The sequence below is a fragment of the Ochotona curzoniae genome, unplaced genomic scaffold (assembly GCF_017591425.1).
Source record: "Ochotona curzoniae isolate NIBS_2020 unplaced genomic scaffold, NIBS_Ocur_1.0 contig_1, whole genome shotgun sequence".
Taxonomy (NCBI): Eukaryota; Metazoa; Chordata; class Mammalia; order Lagomorpha; family Ochotonidae; genus Ochotona; species Ochotona curzoniae.
The window spans coordinates 43,037,643-43,057,635 of NW_024464918.1; the positions used below are offsets into that span (position 1 = coordinate 43,037,643).

The window sequence follows — 19,993 nt, forward strand, 5'->3', positions numbered from 1 at the left end:
TTAGATCAGCAGTCACAAACCTATCTCTGTGGCCTTCCTGGTCACATGAGTTGCTGAAGCCCCAATCTTGTCCTCTATAAAAATGGGACTCACACAATCTGGGAGTGGGAGAGGCCTGGGAGGGAAATAGTAGGTTCCTCCCTCTTGGGTTACCACTTTCACGAGAGGGCACAAAAACCAGGACAGCAGCTGGGGTGGAATGGGGTGTGGGACAGACTGGAGTACTGCTACACATTCTGGCAAACCAGGGTAGGGGGCGGGCCTAGTGAGGGTTATTGTGGGGCGCTCCAACTAGGCTGCAGCTCCCACTGGTTTATGCGAGGGCCAAGTACGTGCTGGGCAGAACCAGGGGCTGGAATGCAACACCCATTGGTTCCAGTGGAAGTCGGGGCTGAAAACAGAACCAACCCAACAATCGCAACCACCAGCTGATCAACGTGATGGACTGTGCCAGGCCCTGTACTTGCTAGTACATTCAAGAATTTGGTCTGAGAATACCTCAGGCAAAGTTTCTTTGGAGATCTCCCCAGTTGAAATGCTGGACTCAGAACCTTAACCAAGAAGAGAGAGAAGACAGAACAGGTCAATCAACCACCTCAGCTACATGTTGGCAGCAAAATACAGGGCAAAAAGAGACTCTATGATGGTCTATGTCAATCAGTGGATTCTTCAAAGACCTCATAGTGCTTGGAGTGACAAGATTGGCAGCGATTCATAACGGTTGAACTATCAAAACCATTTGAGCAAGAACCTCGGAGCATACCCTACATCCGGGACCTGGGGAGGGTGGGAAATTGGGTGGGCCTTCTCCATTAATACCCCCCTTTAAACATGAAGGAAAACAATATGGAAATAATAGTCTTACCCACTTTCCTATAGCCCTTGAACCTTTTACCCTAATTAACTATGTAAAGATTGTCAAAAATATAATAAAAAATTTTTTAAAAACCAGTGGAAAAACAAAAGGAGACAAAAAAAAATGGGGCTCACAATTCTTACCTGACAGGGCTGCTGGGAAGATTAAGAGCTGTATAAGGTGCTTAGCAACAAGCCTGCTACACAGTAGGTGTTAAATATGCACTCACTGGAATTCTCATTCACACGCTTCAGTCTCACGAGCACCCACCAAGGTAAGCTGAGCCATGGTTTTGTGCCAGATTCCATGCTGGGAGTCAGAGAAGAACAGAAAGCAAGGAAAATATCTGCCAATATTTTAAGTGGTGTGTGTGTGTGTGTGTGTGTGTGAGACAGAGAGAAGGAGAAAGACAAAGAGAAAGAGAGATCAACTCGGGCATGACTTGCTGTGTTATTGGCTGCACCAGACCAAAGAGGAAGCAAAGGTTCAGAGAAGGAAAAGGAGGTTTCCCCAAGTCAGGCTGCAGGGAAGGGGAAGTTGCAGTTGGCCCTGCACATCCAGGCCCAAAGGGACATTATCCCCGCAGAGGATCTGGGCTCAGCATCGCCGTACCTTCTCTACTCTCCTGCACCCAGTGCCAGCGAGCTGGCAGCCAAACTGCTCTGGAGGGATCTGGCCCCAGTTCTGCGGCTCAGCGTTTCTGTGACCTTGGCCATGTCGTTGAATCCCAGTAGCAAACAGGCACAAGTGAGGCAGGGCCCCCTAGGCGCTTGGCCCGCTGCCTGGCACACACCAAGGCCCAAGCAAAGCTGGCTTTCAATTTGAAGTGAAAGGACAATTTATTGGTGCCCATAAACAACTGAGAGATAAGACCTGGGTGGAGAGAGCCCTGGGCCACTGAACTACTGGAGGCAGAGCACAGCCAGAGGACAACTGTTGCTCTACTTGTAGCTCTTTCTCTTTGACTTGCTTGGTTTCTCTCATTCCCTGTGCTTCACACTCTCACTGCCTTTCTGGTTGGGTCTCTCTGTCTTCTCTGATGCTCACTCAGCCCTCTCTGCGTGTCACATTCACTCTGTCCCTCTCTCTCCATGTTGCTCTCCTTGTGTCCACTAGCCATGTCACTTTCTCTCTTCTCTCCCAGCTTCATTCTCTGTTCCCAAGATGCAGAACCACTGGCCTCAAGTAGGGCTGCCAGAATAAATACAGGCCGCCTCATTCAATTTCATATAAAAAACAAGTTTTTCAAATCAGTATATGAAAAATTACTCTAGTATTAGATAAGATGGATAAAGTTTCTATCTTTACAGGGTTTCTTGTGTGTGTGTGTGTATGTGTTTTATTGCAAAGTCAGATACACAGAGAGAAGGAGAGAGAGAGGAAGATCTTCTGTCCGATGATTCACTCCCCAAATGGCCACAACAGGTGGACCTGAGCCAATCCAAAGCCAGGAGCCAGGAGCTTCTTCTTGGTCTCCCTCACGCTTGCAGAGTCCCAAAGCTTTGGGCTGTCCTCAACTGCTTTCCTAGGCCACAGGTGAGGAACTGCATGAGAAGCAAGGCTGCCAGGATTAGAACCAGCGCCAGTGTGGGACACCAGCGCGTGCAAGGTAAGGACTTTAGCCTAAGCTACCATGCTGAGCCCCACAACTGTGGAACTCTTAACTGCTAGGCTAAATGCCTCCACCTGTGCTTGCTTCCTCATAAGTGAACAGGCAGTCACAAACATATCAATTCATGTAACTTGGAAATTGAAGAATGAACCATTATTTTGCAAACAGAGAGACATGGGCACAAGTGTTGGGTCTAGCTTAGCAATAGGAGTGATGAGGCGGCACTGGGGGAGTACCCAGATGGAGTGATGTCATGAGAAACTGATGCTAATGCCAGGTTCCACACACCACAAGGAAGTCACCCGCAGGCAGATCTGTGGGAAGAGCATCCCAGGGCAGAGAATGGCCAACATCAAGACCCTGAGTCAGCAGTGACCTCGATGGAGAAAAGCCAGGTGTGGCCAAGGGAGAGTGATACAGCCAGGTGGGTGTGGAGAAGCAGGCTGATGCAGCAGTGAATGTGAAGCACCTAGAGGACGAAGAGCTCGGGTGTGTGTGTGTGTGTGTATGTGTGTGTGTGCGCGTGCGCGCGCGCGTGTGTGTGTGTGTGTGTGTGTGTGTGTGTGTGTGTGTGTGTGTGTGTGTGTTTCAGCTTCCGGCACCAGCAGCAGTCCTGCGTCAGGGTCACAGCTGCAGACTGGGCGTCTGCTGACCCATGCATGACACAGGGGGCTGAGCAGAGTGTCAGACTTTGGGCGGGGAGGGAAGTAAGATGATTCAAATTTGATACCGCTACAAACAACACATTTTATGCCTATTGCTGGGTACCAAGAAAAACACATGGCAGCTCCACAACACAGACAAAAGCAGGGCAGCTGGGTCAGAGAGTTCTAAATGCGGGAATGGGTCACGCAGCTCCCACAAAGGGCACACACTTTGGACTCAGAGAAGTGGGGGAGGGTATGCAGGGGAAGGCATGGGATGGGGCTTTGGGCAGTTTTATGCGATGTGTGTGCACCATGGTTTTGGAGGCAGAAGGGGTGGAAAAGCAAAAACAACATGAAACACAAGTACTTAGAATGTGAAGAGAAATTTCACAAATGTATGAATGTCTGCCCTGGGACAAGGGTGTTCACAAGGACAGCTTTGAGAAAGGCTGCAGAGGCCTAAGTTGGTCAAGATGGTCCTGTCTCCTGGGCCAAGGGTATCTGAGGACATGGCTGCTGTCCCAGTCCCAAGGGGGTGACCTGCCTCTGTGACCTGCACCTGTTTTCAGCTCTGGAAGAACTCACGCACCCATGGGGTATGTTTTCAGAGCAACAGGAGGTAAAGGGTTGGGGCCACGGGCATTAGGGGAGAGGCTGACAGCACAGCCAACAGCAGCCCAGGGGAGAGAAACCCGGAGTGTGTGGCTGCTGTCCGCACTGCTCCAGAGGGGTCCTGGGAGGGTACAGGAGGGATCAGGGTTGCCCTGTGTCACCTGGAAATCAATGACTTATTAAGTACTACCTGGACCAGATCGGGGGTCATTGCTCCAGATCCCACTTAGACATCCCAATCACTCTCAGAGATGGGGGCTGCTTCCTGGTCTCCCACAAAGAGCAAAGGGAACTTTGAGAGAGATTATGTAACCCATACAGCTTGGGAGTGTGGGCTAGGATTTGACCTCAGCTGTATTGCACAGGAAGCCTGGGCTCCTGTCCATCTCTTCACCCCCAAGTCTGGCCCCTGGTCCTTGCTCTCCAGGACCTGTGCTCCCGTGCGAGGGGTCCAAAAAGCCCCAGTGGCTGGTCGGAAGCCCCTGTGCTCTTCCCAGGATCCTAACCTTGTGCCCTATTCTCAGTGGTGCGTCTTGCTATGACCCCTGTATCTGTAATAGGTCTGGGTCTCTAGAGCCTTGCACTTGAACCCCAATCCAAAGAAAAGAATCCTGCTGCTCACTTTGTGACCCAGTTCAACCTCTGTTCTGACTGGGCACTACAAGCAGCCTGTCCCCAAGTGCCCATTGGGCAGACACCTGCTGCCTCCCCACCATGCCCTTGGGGAGTGCAGCTAGGGATCTCTGAGCCCTCCAACCTCTCCACTGCTTCACCCGACCTGACCCTCTTCCAGCCCTGGCCACTGGCTCTGCCCCAGGGGAAAGGCTGGGGGCTCAATCCCAACTGCTTGTTCTGTGAAATGCTTTCAGAGTGAGGCCCTCCAGCTGGTTGAAGGACAGGTTTGTGTCTGATTTGTTTTAGCTTGCAGCTCTTGAGGGCTCCCTAGGTGCCAGACCCGAAGTTCCCTTACAGGACTCTCAGGCAGCCCGGAGCAGACTACAGAAGCGGGCCACTAATGCTGCTCAAGTCTGCCTCACAGGCTCTGCTGCAGGCCTGGGTGCCTGGAGACCCTCACTCAAGACAAGTCACCTGGGGGTGGCCATCTGGCCCAGTGATTGACACCTGCATGCTCTACCTGTATGTCTAGGCTAAATTCTTGGCTCTGCTCCTGACTCCAACTTCTGCTCAGACACTAGGAGGCTGTGGTTGTGGCTCAACTGATTGGCTTCTAAACATTTATGCAGGAGGCCTGGATCCACTGCAGGTAAATACTTGGGGAGCAAAGCCTGGATGGAATCTCTCTCTCTGTCTCTCATGAATAACAATTTTGAAAAGACAGACAGCCTCTTCACTGTCCAGAATCCTTACCCCACTCCCCATCTCCTCTGTCTGGGGAATACTGCCTTCCCAAGTTGCAGCCACACACTGAGGTTGCTGAGGCACAGTGGCTGAAAAACCATGTTCCTCTCCCCAGTCCTGCAGACCACAGCTTCTAGCCTTTGCTCTGACACCATGGCCCTTGGACGTCCTGTGTTGTCTCTTGTGGGCCAACAGTCTCAGCCCTCCTCTCTCTTTGATGGGAGCCTACACCCAGTGAGGATCACCAAGGATTCCTGGTGACTCAGCCAAGAGCCCTGGGCCTGTGTGCAGGGGAAGGGCTCCAGCAGCACCCTGTTGACTGGATTATGACCTGATTTCCTCCCCACCTTGGCCTTGTCAACAAGTTCACCAGCCAGAGACAGGCCAGCTTGTGCCGACGAGCACTGCTTTAGTCTGGCAATACCAGCAAGGGGAGCCAAAGGCAAGCCAAGGAATGCATTGGACAGCAGCAAGCCTGAAAGCAAAGAGCTGTGTCCAACTCCAGGCAAGTCCTCAAGACTCAAGACCTGGGGGCTCCTACACAGGGGAGTGGCCAGGCTTGTTACAGTCCCACATACAGAGGCAGACAGACCTTGCAAAATGCACTCCAGGTTTCCTATGTCTCTTCTAAAGTACCCATAATAATGACTGTGTTTGGAGGCTGGTGCTGTGGTACGGGGGGTTAAACCATGGTACGCAATACCAGCATCCCACACAGGTGCTGCCTCGAGTCCTAGCTGCTGTCCTTCCCATCCAGCTCCCTGCTAACATGCCTGGGAAAGCAGAAGACGGCCCAAGTGCTTGGGGCCCTGCCAACCATGTGGGATACCTGGATGAAGCTCCTGGCTTCTGGTTTCAGGCCAGCTCAGCCCTGGCTGTTGCAGCAACATAAGGAATGAACTAGTGGATGGAAGATCTCCACCTCTCCTTCTCTCTCCCTGTAATTCTTTCAAGTAAAATAAATACATCTAAAAAAACAATGATGATGACTGTATTCACTGAGTACTAATGGAGCAGATCTTAGGCTAAGTGATCTGTATCAGTGTCTCATGAGTGGCTCATGAAAACCTTGTGAGAAGGGACGAGTCCTGTGGGTGTCCTCACAGGTAAGTCAGGAAGTAGAGCCAATGGTTAATAAAACTTCCAAGACAACAGTAGCAGTGACAGTAACATAGAAGGAAATGAAGCTTCTCAGAGACCTAGGAAGGGAAATTAACATCTGAGGAAGCGATGGGTGGGGGAGGCTGTGTGATGGCATCACAGACACTTCAGAGAGGATCCCTCACACAGGACAGTCAGTTATGAAGGGGCCACACAACCTCCTCACTGAAGACGCCATGATCTTAAAAACCCAGTAACATAAGCAGCTCTCTGGCGTCTCTCCCACAATGAGCACACTGAGGGACCTTTTCATCCACAGCAGGTCTTCCTGGCTGTTTTTGTTACATTCAGGTAAACGGTCATGGAGGGGACCAGTGCACAGGGGCCAGAGCCACAGCAGACTCAGAAAAGGACAGAATCACTGACATACAACCTGCAGACCAACACTAGAGCTTGCAAAGCAAAGGTTGAGTACCCTGAGAAGGCTGCAAACCACATAAACAGAGGGTGTGCATCCTGCAGCCTGGGCGCTGGGACAATGCATTAGTCTGTGAAGAAGCAGGGGGCAGTGGGCCCACTGTCTGAGGTGGCCCCTGCTGGTTAGAACAAGAAGCTGCAGCTTTTTGAACTGAGTATGCCGCAGTCCTGCAGGCCCCACCACTCCCTCACTCCTACCTGGCCCTTCTGCCTTCAGCTGGACAGCAAAGGTGCCACCCAGCCACCCCTCTGCTGACTGGAAGAGTCCTGCTGCCCCCTGGTGGTCACAGAGCATATCTACCCTCAACATAGATGACACTCCAATGCCGTCTGCAACCATTCTCATTTAATCCTTTTACCAACCCTGAGGAAAAACTGTGATGCAGCAAATTAAGCTGTGGCCTGCCATGCTGGTATCTCATGCAACATTGACTGAAGTCCTAGCTGCCCCACTTCTGATCCAGTTCCCCAGTAACGCGCTGGCGGAAGCAGGGGAAGATGGCCCCAAAGTATGTTGGTCCCTGCCACCCATGGAGAATACCCAGATGCAGCGCCTGGCTCCTAACTTCTGACTTCAAAGCAGCTCAGCCCTGGCTGTTGCAGCCATGTGGAGAGAGAACACAGAAAAGGCAAACTCAGAAACACCAATAAGCAAACCTGAGGAAGTGTAAGTGACCAGTTTGTTGGGGATCAAAGCTCCCAAGCTCTTACCTGCAGTGGCACCCACTTTCTTCACCCTTGGTCCAGGGTGTCAGAAACTCCTTCCTGCCCTGACAGACACTAACATGATGCTCCACATTAACACTGGGACCTCAGATGGGGACCCTTTGAGGCAAGTCAGGCCTCTGCAATGAGGGCTTTGAGGGCTAAGAGAGGAGAACAGAGCAGGCTGTCCCCACCCCTTCACATGCAGAAGCCAGGATAAGGGTTTGCTTTTCTGGAGTCAAGATACCATAGTTTCAGGTTCTTTTCTTTTTCCTTCTTTATTTTTCTTTCTTTTTTTTTCTAGATTTATTTTTATTGGAAAGTCAGATTTTTTACATAGAGGCAGAGGAAAAGATCTTGTCTGCTGGCTCATTCCCCAAATGGCCACAATAGCCGGAGCATAGCCATTCTGAAGCCAGGAGCCAGGAGCTTCTTGCGGGTCTCCCACACAGGTGCAGGGTCACAGAGCTTTGGGCTGTCCTCCACTACTTTCCCAGGCCATAAGTAGCAAGCTGGATGGGAAGTGGAGTAGCCACAATACGAACTGGTGCCCACATGGGATCCTGGTACATTCAAGGCAAGGATTTAACTAGTAGGCTATTGTACTGGGCCCCTCTTTTCTTTCTTTCTTTTGAAGATTTTTTTTTAATTGGAAACTCAGATTTACATTGCAAAGGATAGGCAGAGAGAAACATTTTCCAACTGCTAGTCCACTTCTCAAGTGACTATGATGGCTGGAGCTGAGCTGATCTGAAGCCAGGAGCCTCTTCTGGGTCTCCCATTTGAGTATAAAGAATCCCAAGGGTTTGGGCCATCCTCAACTGCTTTCCCAGGCCATAAGCAGGGAGCTGGATGGGAAGTGGAGCAGCAGGAACACAAACTAATGTCTATTTGGGATCCCAGTGCTTGAAGGTGGAGGACTAACATGTTAGACACAGTGCTGGCCCCAAGTCTCGGTGTCTTATTAATTTATTTATTAGTTATTTATTTGAAAGGCAGAGCAATAGAAACAGAGACACAGAGATCTTTGATCTGCTGGTTCACTCCTCACATGACGTAACAGCTAGGGCTAGGCAAGGTCGAAGCCAGTAGTCAAAAACTCCTCCCAGGTCTGCCAGGTGGATGGCAGGGACCCATGTACTTGGGTCTCTGTTGCATTCCTGGGGAAAAAAAGCAGGAAGCTGGACTGGAAGCTAAGCAGCCATGTTTCTCACAGGCTCATGATGCATTTTGTTTTGTTTTGTTTTGCAAGCAGTGGCTTAACCCCCTGTACCACAATGCTAGCCCCGGACTCAGGTTGTTTTTTGTTTGTTTGTTTGTTTTTAAGATTTATTTATTCTTCTTGGCAAGCCAGATTTACAGAGAGAAGGAGAGATAAAAATATGTTTCATCTGCTGGCTCACTCCCCAAGCGGCCACAATAGTCAGAGCTGAGCTGATCTGAAACCAGGAGCCAGGAGCCTCTTCCGGGTCTCCCACGCAGGTGCAGGGTCCCAAGGCTTTGGGGCTGTCCTCAACTGTCTTCCCAGGCCACAAGCAGGGAGCTGCATGGGAAGTGGAGTAGCCAGTACACAAACTGGCATCTGTATGGGACTGTGGCACATGCAAGCTGAGGACTTGAGCCACTAGGCCACTGTGCGGGGCCTAGACTCAGATTTTCTAAGGCCAAGGCCAGGACATGCTTCATGCCACCACACAAGCTTGCCTCTCAGGGTCTGAGGAAGCCTCTCTATGCTTTCTCCTTTCTAATCTTTCTGTCTGGGTTTGTTTTCTGCTGCTGTAACACGACATATGGGTACGGAAGCTTGCTGTAATAAGACATGCAGGTGAGAAAGCTCACTTAGGCCTAGACTACGCAGCACTCTCTTGTGACACTCAGCACTTGCCCTGCCTCCTCCAGGACGCCTTCCCTGCCTACAACAGCCCTGTCCCTCATCTGGGCAACTATCAGCCTGGTCCATAGAATCCTTCCCTTTGGGGTCAGATGCTTGTGTAAATGTTTCTGCCACCAGTCAGGAGGCTAACTGGAGCTGGGCCCCACCATGTGACTTTTATCCCTGGGACGTGTACTGCCCATCTATGACTTGTGGCACGGGGCGGAGGCAGAGCGAGGCTTGGGGTGTGTCTGAGCTTCCTTGCACTCACAGAGCACATCAGGCACATAGCCAGAGCCCAGGGATCCCAAACTACAACCCAAGGCATGACATTCCTCTGCTTTGGACCCTTCAGTGGCTTCTCACCGGCTGTAATCTCCGAGGCTCACTTCAAGCTGTGGAGGCATCAGCAGTATGCGCAGGAGGCATTCAGTAAACGAACACAAACGGACACGGTGTCATTTTTATTCTTGGCAAGTGTCGTGAAGAATCGGCACCTGACTACCCAGTGATTACAGTCACACATCCCAGACACATTCATCCTCGCCAGCCTTTATTCCGAGTAGTTCACATCAGTTACTCATCAAGCTGATATCTGTCATATGAACCACGGATTCATTCATTCATCTGTCCTCTGATACCATAGAATCTCGTCCTCGCATCCAAAACTGAGCGGGAGTGGGGTGGGGTGGGGAGGAGAAGGCAAATGGCTTAAAGGGTCTCACTGCCCCGCTCCAGGAGCAGTCTTCAGCTCATGGATCTCTTAGCCAGTTTAGTATGTAACAGCTCAGCAGTGAAATAAATAAGAAACAGTGCAACGGTTCTAGGCAGCCAGGGCAGAGGCGGGGGAGGAGGAGCAAGGCACATCACACAGAGTCCCCTGAAGACAACACAGAGCACATTCCAGCTTCCTAACACGCACTTTCTTACCCTGCAGTGAATTTTGATCTTATCCCCAGGTCTACAAGAACCATAACCTACATGCTACTGACGACATCTTTGTTTTCCCGCCACAAGATAGACTTGACTCCAAGTGCTATTCCAATTTTCTCCTTAAGAACATTAAGAACAATTTTCTCCTTATAAGAACATCCGATTCTGCTCAGGTCCCTTTTAATGGCACTTAATTAATATACATTCTGGGCCCTAACAGAACAGGCTGTCCTCTCTCCAACTGCCTCTGGCGCTGCCCTGTCTGGAAGAGTGAGGACGAGGTGCGCATGGAACACAGCCTGCGTGACAGCAACCAGCCACTGCTGAGCACAGGGCTATGTGTCCCCAAGCCTGGCTTACACCTTGGAAGAGCCTGGGGAGATCCCTGAGTTCCCAGGGCCTGGACTGCCCCCCTGGTCAGTGAGATGAGACCCTGACAGAGATCCTGGCTGCCCTCATTGCCCTCCCACCCTCCCCACCCCCCCACTGCCCAGTGAGCAGCCACGGTGGGGGGCCCTGAGCCCAGCTCACAATGTGCTCCCAGCAAGCCCTGGGGAACCTGCAAGTAGACTTCCCATTCTATTACCTGTTCCTCTATGGTAACTATTTTTATCAAAGAGGAGAAGGACAATGAGTCAAGAGAATCCTATAAAAGGTATGTGGTGCTGGGGCAGGCACTGTGACAACTCAGTTTGTCTTGCATTGTACAGCCTCCGAGCTCCGAGGTGTCGAGCTGTGGACTGACCCAGACATCAAACAAAAGCCCTTCCAAAAGCAGGGCTAACAGCTAGGCACCCCAGTTATGCTACAGAGGTGTTCTCAGCAGAGTCTGAATCACCATGCTTCACACACACTGACTCAGGTTGCTTGAGAACCTTCCAAGCCGTGCAAGAATCACAATGCATGCTTTTTCCTTTTCCTGTGAATCCTGTCATGTATCCCAGCCCATGGCAATGGCCTAGAGGTGATATGGCAGCTGTGACCATGGCCATCACAGCCTCCAGGGTCTTGGAAGCAGAACTGTTTATGGTGTAATTGGGGAATGACTCACATTCCAAGTTCAAGGGCTACCCTGAATGCAGTATTGAGAAGAACCCCAGATAGATTCCGGGACAATAGGAAAGGACATTGTGTTGGTGCCAATGCCTGCTGCCCCAGGGAGGGCAGGATGATGGGCCACTCCCACTCACTAGCCTGGCCGGCTGGGGCCTCTGACATTGGTGTCACACTTCACAGGCGGCCAAGGCCTCCATGTTCTTAGCCTCACTTTATTCTCACCAGCACCCTGTAAGTCAGGGCTTCCCAGAGGGGAAACACTTGCTGCGGCCATGCCAAAGCCAGCTGACATCACATCACTGCTGCCTCTATGCCTTTGGAAGCAACCCGAAACCACCGCAGAGCCCCCTGGCTCCCCTTGTTGCCAGAAACAGGGAAACAAGGCATGACTCGACTTCCCCCACCCACCACAGCTTACTTCAGGTTCCTGGCTGCTTTGCATGTCCCTTTGTCCCCTGGCGCACCAGACACTCTGTCAAAAGTCCCCTCTTCCTGGGAACCACCTCTGAATTTGCCCACGTACATTCCAGAATTGTGACTTGGTCACACCCACTCATGGCCCAGTCCAGAGTTCTCCTGGGAACTCCTCACTGCACGGATGAACCCACAGTGTCCTGGATCAGAAGGGCTCCCCATGGTTCACTGTCCAGAACCCCAAAGCTCAAATCAAGGAGTCAGTGACCACCACCAGCCAGAGTGTGTTTTGATGCCATATACAGGCAGTGAACTGTGAAGCAGGGCAGTTCTGTAAACATATAGCACACACGTAACATTCACCTGGGTAGCCCACTCCCTCTGGCAGGCTTTGATGGAGGTGTCAACCAGACCGGTCAATCAGCTGCAACCTGCTGTCTAGGGTGTGTGACCTCAGCATGGGGTGAGGCTTCCCTGTGCAGACCAAGTGAGGGGTCCTGCCTTAAGCCTCTGTGACCCACCCCCCTGTTCTGTCTGCTTTCCAGTGCCCTTCCCCCACGCCGGCCTGGGCTTCCCTTCGACTCTTTCTCTTCCTCCAGGGTCACAGCCTCTATTCTCCTCTTTAGGCAACAAGGGCTCCAAGGAGAACGTGCTAAGAGGGGAGACTCCAGCCCCACGATGCTGGGCTTGAGACCCGGGCCAGGAAGCTGGAGGGCACATATCCCCTCTGTCCGTTCACCTCCACCAGGCTCCACTCCGGATTCCCCTTCTTGTCCTGAGCCTCCAGGACGGTCACAGGCTGGCCGGCCTGCAGGCTCACTTCATGGTGGCTCCTGGCCACAAAGGGGTACACCGCCACCACCTGAAACACATAGGAGGGACACACAAGGGAGGACAGAGACTTGGTTCTGAGAGGCCGTTCATGCTGTTCCACCCAACGCTGTAACCATGGCTGCTGCTGTTGACTGTGAGAGCAGCCTCCGTGCCCGCTGCAGTCCAGGGGCCCACCCTGGCTTTCCCAGGTCATCCCATCCCTACAAGGACCCCCACCCACGCAAAGACAAATCAGCAATGGCTTCCTACCACCTTCCTTTTTCTGAGCTATAATTCACAAACCACACTATTCACCCTTTTAAAATGTGCAATGCCATGTTTGTAGCACGTTTGCAAGGTTACACGATGGTCACCACTAGTTTCACATTTTCATCACCCCAGAAGACAGACCGCATAGTGTTAGCACACACCCTCTGTCACTCCCAGACCCTGCCCACCACTGATGAGCTTTCTGTCTTTATTATCGGCCGACTTGACACATTTCTGCCAGGGGCATCATGCATGGTCTTTTGCCACCAGCTTCTCTCATTTGGCATTCTGTATTCAAGCCACCCAGGCCATTCCTGTTTACAACTGAATATATCCCATTGCCTAGATTCTCATGTTTTGTCTACTCACTGGTGCTGTGAGGCGTTTGGATTGTCTGCTTCGCAGTTCCCATGAATCAAGCTGCCGTGAACACACACACGTTTCCCACTGACTTTGCGACAAAGACTGATACCTTTACCAGGATCCCAAGGCCCTGCTGGCCTGGCCTCACCTTCATCTCCAGCAGTTTCTCTCTCCAACCTGCCTACATGGGCCTCATTCTCTTCCTTACACACCGTCTGTCCTCCCTTGCCACTGGACTTTTGCATGTGCTATGCACATTTTCTGTTCCTCCCATCTACACACCCTTTATCTGATCAATTCTACTCACTCCTGGCTGAGAAAGACAGCATCTTCTCGGAGAAACCTTTCCTGAGCCTCTGCACACTCGACACTGCATCACCTTTAGGGTTATTCACACTGTCCCTTTACTCCTCACAGTTCTCCCCGAGAGCATGGGTCTGGGTGTGGAAAGAACATGAGGCTTTATTCGTCTTTATATCCATTATCTTTGCAGTGTCTGGCAAACAGGGAATGCATAAATCCCATTTGCTCTTTGGTAGGGAGAGGATGAGGGTGGGGTCAGCTTTCTAGTGCTTATGTGGCAGGAGTGAGAGGTCCTTTTTTCTGGGTCTCTCCCTGACCTGGACACTTGATGTGGCCATTGTTCAACACCCCAACCTCACAGGATGGTAGCTCCCCCCAGACGGGCAGAGCCAACTCCAGCCCCAGGCTAGGTGGCTGAGGGGAGGCCAGCACCCAGGCCTGCCCAAGACTTACCTGGGTCACAGCAGGGACAGAGGGGACAGGGGCTGGGGTGGGCAGCAGTGTTGGCTGCTGGGAGTCCACATGTGGGCCCGCCTGTCCTCTGGGCTCCTTATTATTTGGAACAATGTGGTATAGCTGCAGTTTCCCAGCTGGCACGTACCCTCGATAGCCTAGTAGACAAGAAGAAGGTCATTCATCTATGGACTGTCTTCCCACCCCTTGTGGCACACATGTCAACAGATATGAATGCCCCCAATGCAGCTTCCCAGGACTCCTCGTCCCAGTGGACCCCCACAAGGTCATGTAGGAACCATACCCCATAACAACAGGAGCTCACTCCCCACCGAGCTGTGAATAGCTCGAATGAATCCACAAGTTGTTATTTGGAATGATAGTGAACACTGCTTTTCAGATGCTAACACTACTGTCCCATGCTCCTCTGGGGACAGCCCAGAGTTGGACTGCTGCCTCCCACCAGGACTGACTTTCCCGTGGGCAGAGACTGTCTTGTACCCTGCAGGCAGCCCCAGCACCTTCTCACATTGCTCTGGTTGCGATGGCTACAATGGCTATCGCTCCCCAAGGTGCCAGCTCCAGCACTGGATCACACACCAGCTCCTAAGGTCAGCAGGCAAAATGCTTTTAACTCCATTTCATGCTGAGCTCCCTGGGCTAAAAGCAGCTTGGCTTGCCCAAGATCAAGCAGTTGGCTGAGAAGCAGAGCTGGGATCCCAACCCAGCCTTCCTACCCCATGGGTCTTGCTACAATGCCCAGTCCATTATTTCCTGAGTCCCAAGGGTGCCCTTTTGTGCTAGATGCCTGACACCCATCACTTTTTTAAACCGGCTCTTTTTAAAACTTGATCTAGCACTATATAACCACAATGTACAACAGCAAGCTTAGGGACTTGTCCTATTTTTTCTGATTCAGATTAATGTACTTAAGAGGCAATTATAATAAGCTGTCTAACAGTAGAAAAAGCCATCATTGTGGGGGCAGGTGTTGTGGTCTAGCAGGTTAAGCTATTACTCTGCTTCTGAATCAGTTCCCCATTAATGTGACTGAAAAGAAAGCTGCTAATGGCCCAAGTACTTGGTTTCTGCCACCCATGGGAAGACCCAGATGAAGCCAGGAATCTTGCCCAGCCTGGCTATTGAGGCCAATTGTCTCTCTCTCATTCATTCTATATTCCAAATAAATAAATCTTTTTGTTATTGTTGTTGTTGTTGTTTTGGAAAGTAAGAATTACAGAGAGAAGGATCTTCCATTTGCTGGTTCATTCCCCAAAGGGCCACAACAGCCATAGCTAAGCTGATCGGAAGCTGTGAGCTAGGAGCCAGGAGCTTCTTCTGGGTCTCCCATGTGAGTGCAAGGTCCCAAGGCTTTGGCCCATCCTCTACTGCTGCCCCAGGACACAAGCAGGGAGCTAAATGGGAAGTGAAGCAGTTGGGATTAGAACCACCCATATGGGATCCCAGCGCATGCAAGGCGAGGACTTTAGCCACCAGGCTCCCACAACAGGCTAAGTCTTTATAAAGATTTATTTTTATTATTTTTTTTATTGGAAAGGCGGATATACAGAGAGGAGAGACAGAGAGGAAGATCTTCCGTCCGATGATTCACTCCCCAAGTGAGCGCAACGGTCGATACTATGCCGATCTGAAGCCAGGAGCCTCTTCCGGGTCTCCCACATGGGTGCAGGGTCCCAAAGCCTTGGGCCGTCCTTGACTGCTTTCCCAGGCTAAAGGCAGGGAGCTGGAAGGGAAGCGGGGCTGCCAGGAGAGAACCGGCACCCATATGGGATCCTGGGCGTGCAAGGCGAGGACCTTAACCACTGCGCCACCGCGCCGGGCCCAACAGGCTAAGTCTTAAAAAACAAAAAACTTCACATTGATATTGGTGCTGTGTTGCATTAAGTAAAGCTGCCAACTACAATGCAGGTATCTCATATGGGAGCCGGTTTGAGTCCCAGCTATTCTAATTACAACTTAGTTTCCTGCTAATGCACCTGGGGAAGCAGCAGAAAATGGCCCCTGCTTGGGCCCCTGCAGCCATGTGGGAGACACGGATAAAGCAACTGGCTCTTGGATTCGCTCTGAACAAGTCCTGGCTGCAGCAGCCATTTGGGGAGTAAAGTAACAGACACATCTCTGTCTCTTCTTTTCTCTAACTCTGCCTTTCAAACAAATAAAGTAAAAGTCTTACAAAATAAAAGTCCATGGGTTTCCTAACAGGAATGTTGTGTAACCCTTACTTTGTGGGTCTCTCCACTCCTCTCCGGAAAGTTCTATTGGGTGAATTACCTTCAGATGATGGTGCCACTCCAGACCAGCTACCCTGTGGCACCCAGAACTGAATAACAACCTAAGGCCAGGACGGCCAGTCATTTCCTAATCCCTACATCAGCCTTCAATCAAGTACCTGGGGCCCCCAGCGGTGCTGAATTCTCTCCTATGTCTCTATCTTCCCCAAAGCTAGGCCCTTTTCTTAGGACCCTGCACAATCTGATGACACATGTTGCAATGAAAGACTGAATTCCTCCTCACATTGTGCAGCACTGGGTCACACCAAGCTGTGTCCCTTACCCTGCATGTCACCTGTGCTCATTGCTGTGACAGCCAGACAGGGTCCACAAGAGTGCCTCTGTCATCCCACGGCTCCTGTTCGAGTCTCATCCCAGGAAAAGAATGGATGGCAAAGATCTACGTACCCCCGGTGTCCACCAGCCAGCGGCCACTGTTGCCTTTGGTGTCCTTGTTTTGAAGCAGGGCCACGATCTGGCCCCGTGGCAGGGTCAGGTCCAGGGTCCCTGACCCACTGATGTTGCTTGTCACCTGGTACAGCTTCCCAGGGCCATACTTGCTCAGGAGAGCTTGCACCTGGCGTTCAGATCCTGGCAGCAGAGGCTGGGGGAGAGGGAGAGAGTCAGGCATAGGTACAGACATGAACATTCGCCCGTGCTCTGAAAGCTATGTCCAGCCCCATCCTCCTTCTGCTGAGCAAGCAGGGTACCAGAGGGTTGGCTCTTAGCATGCAAAAACAAGTTTTTTAAAAGTCCAGTTTCTGGGATCCTATAAAATCATAATTCAAATTCTGAAATTTCTGGCCCTAAATCCAGTCCAAAATGCCCAACTAAGTTACACCCCAGGAAATGCTTTGTACAGGTCTTCCAGCTCTGTGAGACTATAAGTTTCATGCAGTCACCAAACCCTAGGCAGCTGGCCCTGCAGCCTGCATGGGGCACACATGGCAACCCTCACACATTCACAACTTGGTGAGTTTTCAGCCCACAAGGATTCACCAAGTGCCCAACAAGCAAAGGACCATTGATGAGCTTTGTGAATGGTGTAGAGACACAGGAGGGTGTCTGCCTGGATGGAAACTCACAGCTTGTCCCTGACTCTCTTGGCATTTCTTTAGTTCTCCTACTCACTGCCTCCAGCCAAGCGTCAACAAGAAGGGACTTAGGCATGAGCGTCTCCTGTTGGTAAAACCAATAGGGAAGTAAACAAGCTGAACGTGTATCGACTGCACTTTGTCTGTGCAAGTATTTAGATAAACTCACACACGCATGCACAAATATGTTCACCATGATGTATAAGGTTACTTCTAGGGGGAGAAGTTAAGTGTGGAGAGGTAAGCAGAGGTGCCATTTGGGGACATTCAGGCATAGTCTCTGCCATATCCCAACCCCATTGGAAATACTGGGTCAGGATTAAGAACCAGAGAGCCTAATGTCTCTAAACAGACCCTTAAATAGAATGGTGGAGAGTGGTTGGATAATGTGAGTATAAAAGCCAGAATGATGGGCCTGTCCCTTTGGCCTAGTAGCTAAATTCTCACCTTTCAACTGCTGGGATTCCATAGGGCACTGGTTTGTATCCCAGCTGCTCCACTTCCCATCCAGCTCCTTGTTTGTGGTCTGGGAAAGCAGTGGAGGATGGTCCTGAACCTTAGGACCCTGCACCCATGTGGGAGACCTGGAAGAAGCTCCAGTCTCCTGGCTTTGGATCAGCTTAGCTCTGGCCATTGCGGTTATTTGGGGAGTGAACCAGCAGATAGAAGATCTTTCTCTCTGTAGCTCCTTCTTTGTGTATCTGTCTTTCAAAAAAATAAATCATAAGGAAAAAAAAAGCCAGCATAGGGTGTGGTCAGGGAGTGAAAGCATTAAGGGGCCAGCCTTATGGTGCAACAGGCTAACTCATCGCTTGCAAGGCCAACATCCTACATGAGTGCCAGTTTGGGTTGTGGCTACTTCTCTTCCAATCTAGCTCCTCGTCAGTGTGCCTAGAAAGGTGGTTCAAGACCATAGGTTCCTGTAACTCATGTGGGAGACCCCGATGGAGTTCCTGACCCCTGGTTTGGGCCTGGCTCAGCTCTGGCTGCTGTAGCCATTTGAGGAATGAACCTATTGAAAATCTCATCTCTCTCACCCTCTTTTTCTGTCACTCCATTTCAAGCTGATGCAAATAAACTTTCAAAAAACATTATTATTACTATTATTAAGTCAGTGGTATAGTAAACATTTGCCTCCTTAAGTTTGATGCCCCAGATCTGTACTGAGAACAGCAGCACCCCTGGCAGTCCCTCAGGGAAGGACACATAAAGCTATCATCAGGACTGCTCCTGTCCTTAGGTCACAGCATTTCCACTGGGCTCTGGACTCTGAGCCAAGTAAGTCAAGAAGTGAAGGGAGGTTTGATGTGTGTGACAAATGGGAAGGGTAAACGTGCAGTCTCTAGAATCACAGATGTTTTCACCTGTTTATTTGGCTTATGTTTCTACATTTTCTCAGTCTCCTAAAATGAGTACAGTTCGCTATTCCAGTAAGAAAAATGTCATTCTAACTTGTTTTAAGTACAGAGAGGAGGTTCCCATCACAAATTTGAGGGGCTTCAATTCTTTCTTTTTTAATAGATTTATTTATTTTTATTACAAAGTCAGATATACAGATAGGAGGAGAGACAGAGAGGAAGCCCTTTGATCCGATGATTCACTCCCCAAGTGATCGCAACAGCCGGAACTGAGCCAATCCAAAGCCAGGAGCCAGGAACTTCTTCCAGGTCTCCCACACAGGTGCAGGATCCCAAGGCTTTGGGCTGTCCCTGACTGCTTTCCCAGGTCACAAGCAGGGAGCTGGATGGGAAGCAGGGCTGCTGTAACAAGAACCGGCGCCCATATGGGATTCTAGTGTGTTCAAAGAGAGGACTTAAGCTGCTAGGCCACCGAGCCAGGCCCAATTCTTTCTTTTTAAATTTATTTTTAAATATGTATTTACTTGAAAGGCAGAGTTAAAGAGAGAGATCTTCTATTTACTGATTCACTCCCAAGATAGCCACAAGAGTTAGCACTGGGCCAGACAGAAGCCAGGAGATTCCCGTCTGAGTCTCCCATGTGACTAAGCAGGATTCTAAACACTTGAGCCATCATCTGTTGCTTTTCCAGGCACATGCGTAAGGAACTGGTTAGGAAGTGGAGCTGCCAGGACTTTAATTGGCAGCCATATGGAAAGCCAACCTTGCAGGCAGTGGCTTAACTTACTGTACCACAAGCTGGCACCTGTAAGTCTTTTTTGGTACACTTCCCCTTACCCTGATATCAGTATAGGGTCTGTGGTTTAGCCCTGAGGAGGTGTAGGCGTAGAGTACAGGGAAGGAAGGGAACAGCTATGGCCCAAGGAGGAGTCTGCTATGACTCCCATGGAACAGACATGAGTCCCTGCTAGTCCTGGACAGTCTTGGCATTGTGGCCAGGGCTGAAGGTCACACTATCTGTCCGGCTCTGCTAGGCCCCTTCCCTATCTCTCTGTGTTCCTCGGAACTGTCTGGTGACCCCTTACTCCAAATCTTTTGTGCCACCAAACATGCACTTTTGCTTTCTCCAGTCTGGGTTTTACCACATTTTGGGTAAAAGCTCAGAAAAAGCCTCTTCCTAAAGCTACTGCAGTTGCATGTGAAACACAGATTGCCAGCTGTGCTTTCCAAGTGACTGGAACAGTTTGTTTCTTTCCATTTTAGAGGAAAAAAAATGCTTTAAAAAAAGCATTTGTCCAGCCAAAGCTTTAGAAATCATTATGCAGTTTATATAGTTCCCTTTGTTATTAAAAAAAATGCCATAGTATAGGGTTGGTACAGTGGTGTAGCAAATCCTTCTTCTG

General features: G+C 50.6%; 1 protein-coding gene and 1 long non-coding RNA gene across 13 annotated transcripts in view; one reads left to right on the forward strand and one right to left on the reverse strand.

The window, feature by feature from the left end:
* The window catches only part of ARHGEF37 (Rho guanine nucleotide exchange factor 37), a 70,802-nt gene that overhangs the window by 10,385 nt on the left and 40,424 nt on the right, over positions 1–19,993 (reverse strand). For 7 of the 12 annotated variants that reach the window (XM_040972812.1, XM_040972743.1, XM_040972767.1 and 4 more), the window contains 3 exons: positions 16,547–16,742; positions 13,848–14,005; positions 9,694–12,507 (listed from right to left, as the gene is read on the reverse strand). In XM_040972812.1, coding sequence (XP_040828746.1) covers positions 12,298–12,507; positions 13,848–14,005; positions 16,547–16,742 — 564 coding nt within the window. In that variant the 3' untranslated portion in view covers positions 9,694–12,297. Of the gene's footprint in view, positions 1–4,939; positions 5,027–9,294; positions 9,638–9,693; positions 12,508–13,847; positions 14,006–16,546; positions 16,743–19,993 lie in introns of those variants that run through there. The other 5 variants (XM_040972785.1, XM_040972804.1, XM_040972742.1 and 2 more) reach the window with 4 other exon arrangements.
* LOC121151454 lies at positions 1,020–5,862 on the forward strand. The gene is made up of 3 exons (XR_005883176.1): positions 1,020–1,130; positions 4,767–4,991; positions 5,824–5,862. It is a non-coding gene; the product is annotated as an uncharacterized LOC121151454 (long non-coding RNA).